General features: G+C 38.2%; 1 protein-coding gene across 1 annotated transcript in view; it reads right to left on the reverse strand.

Annotated features, from left to right (window-relative positions):
• Positions 1-509: 509 nt before the first annotated feature.
• The window catches only part of LOC102212243 (transmembrane O-mannosyltransferase targeting cadherins 2), a 64,638-nt gene continuing 60,353 nt past the window's right edge, over positions 510-4,794 (reverse strand). The window contains exon 12 of the mRNA XM_005733460.1: positions 510-2,332. Coding sequence (XP_005733517.1) covers positions 2,129-2,332 — 204 coding nt within the window. The 3' untranslated portion in view covers positions 510-2,128. The remainder of the gene's footprint in view (positions 2,333-4,794) is intronic.

A 4,794-nucleotide genomic window follows, 5' to 3' on the forward strand; every position in this document is an offset into this window, starting at 1 on the left:
TGTAACTGTAACTTCGGTCGTTGCTGTGCTTTTTGGAAGTCGAATTTCCCAGAGGAACCCACCCGAGGGATTAATAAAGTTCTATCTTATCTTATCTTATGTTCTGAGTGTTGGTCATTCCAATGAGTGCTATCAAGCAAATGCTTTTTATTCTGGCAAAGAGTAACTACCAGTTGTAGTCAATCTTGATCTTTAACATTTAGTTAATAGGCCTTATAATTTTAAAAGATATTGTAGAACCTTCCGTACCACTTATCAAAAGATTTTATTGCATGTATTTGAGCTTGTATGTACATTTGACCCTGTGTGGATTCCAAATTCCAAAATAAATGTAATCTTGTTCACCCTTTTTTATTGTGAAAAATGAATGCTGTATAATCGATCCACCCTGGTTCTAGGGTGAGTTTATGTATCCTTGTGACCACAGACTTCTGTCTGAAATTTATGCTTTTGACTTGCATCCTGGACGACATTATGGAGCACTAAAATAAAAAAAAAATCATTTTTTTATTATGAAAAAGGTTCACTTTTACAAAACACAACACTGTTTAAGCTACACATTTCCTTTAATTTAACCAAACATCACAATCATCAGGAAAAAAAAAAAAGCATAAAACTCTAAAATCCTTTAAAAGCTCTCTCTGTGTCACAAACTATTTCTGTGACAGGAATCACAACCTGATGTCCCTGAGCAGAGAGAACAAAAATACACATATGAAACCATTTCAATATAGTTGTCATTTTGCCTACTGTAGCCTATCTATTGCGAGGAATGAGAAAGGGTGGGCAGATACGACAATGAAACGGCACAGTGTTGGCATATTCACAAGAAAATAACATATTAATAAATTAAATTTGATCACATGAAATGTAACATCTTTATTTGACACGAGGAACACAGGAGTGAAGAAAAGTTCTTGCTTGGCACGAGAGGTGTAAAGACTCAGTACAAGCTTTGGCACCACTGAGGAATTTTTCAATCATTACAGTCACGAGAATTTAAAATGCACCACGTGCAAACAATCGTCAGTGACGTGTTTGGCTGCACATTATGTCCAAACCTATTCCTTTATGTGCTCGGAGCAATGTACAGCACTTTATCTGAAGGCGGTTCTAGAAGATGTTTATGCACTTGCATGCTTTTAATGTTTAATTGAGTGTGTTAGGAGGCAAATTCAAAGCTAGACTATCCTGAGCAATCCATCAGGGATTTCGTTTCCTTTCTTTACAAAAAAAATTATAAAAATTAAAAAATAATCCACCTATTTAGGATTGCACCCTTACAACATTATCACTGGGCAGTTAAGCAAAAGAAGACCTTCTTCCTTGTCCAAAACAACCAAAAAAATGGTGCTTACATTGCCCATAATGCAGCTTAACAGACAACAATTTGGTCGAAACTGAATTTCGCGCCACAAGCAACGAAACTTAAATAGAGATGCTTCTGGTCTGTTAAGCTTGCTTCTTTGTAACTGCTGCCCCCCAGAATCCCTTCAACTTTCACTCAATCAGCACTGACTGACGTGACATCACTTGCTCCTTTGGGAGCAACAAAAGACTTTACACAAGTTTTCACACACACAGTAGTTCTCCCTATGACCTGCAAATAGAATCTGACATGTACAAGTGTGGTAGTGAAGTCCATCTTTCAGTTAAACTAGCTGATATAATGAAACAGCTTGAGTAATTTACCCATCAGTGCCCACGCTTTAAAATCTATTCTGTAGGAATTAACACCTGAATGTATGCTCTTATTAAATCAAGTGCTCTAAATCATGCCAGATGTTTAGATTATATCAACTAACAATTAGCTGATATTTGAGACCTTAAAGAATTGTTGGGGGACTTTCAAATTATTTGCTTTTTGACTTCAATGTATATTTAACATCATAGCATTTCATAAAAAAATGTATGCAAAAGAAGTTTGTTTTAGTAGTTTGAGCTACCATATGGCAATATGGCATACTGTGAGGCAGCACATGTCCACTGAATCCCAGCCCTCAAACCTTCAAAGTGTCTTTCACAAGCACTGTGAGCTGAATCGCTAAAGAAATAGTCTTTAGTGAAATTTGAGCCACCAGCTCTTTCATATCTCTGAAGGAGATGACATCATCAGTGAGGGAGGAGTTCAAACATCGCCTTTCTGCATCCCGAGCACGCGTTTAGTCCTGAGTCCCTGCCTCTCCATGATGTTCCACAGCTTCCGCAGGTTCGACTGGGTAATGACATCATCAGGTTTGAGCTGGAGAGCCCGCAGGTAGTTGGCTTCTGCTTCGGTAAGCTTCCCATTCAGGTGGAGGATGGCACCAAGGTTCATCAGAGCAGCTGGGTACTGGAATAAAAAACAGAAAAAAAAAGAAGGGAGCAGTGGATGTTAGGCATAAGGGTGATAAGATACAGGATTGTTGTAGTTTTGCAACAGTGCTGACCTTGCATTTATTTGGGCAAACCATTTTAAACCTGCCCTTGTTATTTCCGCATCTGACACAGAAAATGATGTGAGATACACAATTTAGGAAGCTTGCCAGTTCTGGATGGTAGATTAAAGAAAGGGCTCTGGTGCAATTTATTTTAGGCCCTCCTTTAAGAAAACCAAATACCCATTAAATTAGATAGAACGCAATCTCTCTGTGCAGATCAAATAGATAGAAGTATGTCCTCTAACAATGCCGCAGTAAACAAAAAGGTAGCTACAGATTGTGTGTGGGCAAGGGCTCAGTATTTATTGTGATATGCACGATCAAACCCATTGAGAAGAGTGTTTCTGGAGTCCTCTTGATTAAAATGCCATACTTTTAAGTTGCAACGTGAAACCATATGACCCTGAAAAGCAGTCCAGTTGTGGGGATCTACAAAATCTAAGTCATAGCCATCCGTAACTAACAAATACACACATATCTCATCCTCAAAATCATCTGCACCTAATCGCCCAGGCCTGGCCTCGTTCCCAGGACTGCATCCCCACTGCATGACATGTTGTTACTAACTTGGAAAGTAAATCAAAAGATTTTCCCAGCATGAATACAACTGTTTGCCTCTCCTCAGCATGGATTTTTCACTTGTTTACGTTCCACTTTTCAGTGATTGTGAGCGCACTCAACAAATGCGCACATATAGAGCTTGATTATTTAAAGCAGTGAGAATGTTGGAAAGCTGTTGATTAATTGCAGGTTTTTACAGGAAAACAGCTATACAGCTAACTTTTTGTTTTTCTCACCTACACAAAAAAGGACAATAATTATAATTAAATGTTATATTTCAGAATTTCAGAGCTCCTCAGTTTTTGCCCATACAGGAATTTTGTAGGCAGGAGAGGCATACTTACTCTTACTCTTAATGAGGGTTCCCTTGTTATTCAGGGAAATATGCAACACACTGGCATATTAAATCAGACCAAAGCCAATCATGGGACAATAGAATTGGACAGACGAAAGAAAACAGGCAGTTTGAGGGTAAAAGTTTCTGTATTTTTACCCTCTGTGACGAAAAAGAAAGTATCGACCTCTGATCCACAGCTTTTGAGAAGAGGCTTTTAAGCCATAGTGGAATATGATCACATTATCCAGCATATTCTGTTCAATTCTCTTTCTCAGAGGACATTTGTTATAGTATTAAATCACACTCACTATTACCACAGTAATGTCAGGTGCAGCACATCCACCAGCACTGAAATCTTGAGGGATTATGATCTTAAGCGCATACAAATTACAACATAACCTCATCGTATCATAATTTTTGATTTGCCGGGAGCAAGACATGTACTGTGTCATGATTATACAATTTTCACACGCTGGAAGCATTGCCTGTTCTGCTCAAACTCGACATTATATTTGTGATGAATCTCGGAGTGGGTAAATACAGCGTTTTAGTGTGTAAAATGAAAAACACCCTCGCACCTTTCTCTGGGGGCACATATTCATTGCTTTTCTTAGCACGTAAAGCCAGAGCTGAATCTTTCATGACCTGAAAGCTATTGGATTAAGCCGATATTTGAGAGACTGTCATTCACTAAGCAGACATGTGCAGGGAAAATGTCAAAGAGAAGAGGCACTATAGTCCTGAAAAATGAAAAGAGGAGCCCCTCAGTGTGTCTGAAAGTGCATGTGAAGGCTTTAAGAGTGTGAATTATAATGACTGGGATTGAAGAAACATATTTCTTACAGAACAAAATGTAAACACACAGCTTTTCAAATTAAAATGGACAACCAGTATTCTTCTAGTCAAAGATCTGACTGAGCTCTTAAGGCTTAAACAGGATGTAAAGAGAAAGGCAGCCCTTCTCTTTAAAAGTGTCAGATTGTATAAAATAGTAATACCAAGCCTATAGATATTCCCTACGGCAGTAGGTCAGATTACGGTAGCTTATTTTAAAAAGTTCTCTAAAAGTAAAGAAGTAAGGGCCATAGTAACAGGAACAACACCAATATGGGAACACAACGCAACGTAAATGAAATTCCTTGTAGGAATAACAAGCACAAAGGCTGTTAGAGCAAAGGTCACAAGTATTACATTACTAGTCTCCATTTTCAGCAAAGTTAGAGAACTAGCTGGGGCAAAGGATACATTAGCTGATATACAACTAAACAGAAACTAGAGGGTTAGTTACATGACTTGGCTATATTATGACTAACTGTTACCTGAATGGAGTGGATAAGACCTAAACGGTTTAGCTAAAATAAGTCTCCAGAACTGATACGTGAGTCAGTCTCCAAGGTTGAACTAAGTAAAGGTCATAAACAGTGTTGGTCAAGTTACTTGAAAAAAGTAATCAGTAACTAATTACTGATTACTTCC

This window comes from Pundamilia nyererei, unplaced genomic scaffold (genome assembly GCF_000239375.1).
Source record: "Pundamilia nyererei isolate P.nyererei 1_Seehausen unplaced genomic scaffold, PunNye1.0 scaffold00052, whole genome shotgun sequence".
In the NCBI taxonomy this organism is placed as follows: Eukaryota; Metazoa; Chordata; class Actinopteri; order Cichliformes; family Cichlidae; genus Pundamilia; species Pundamilia nyererei.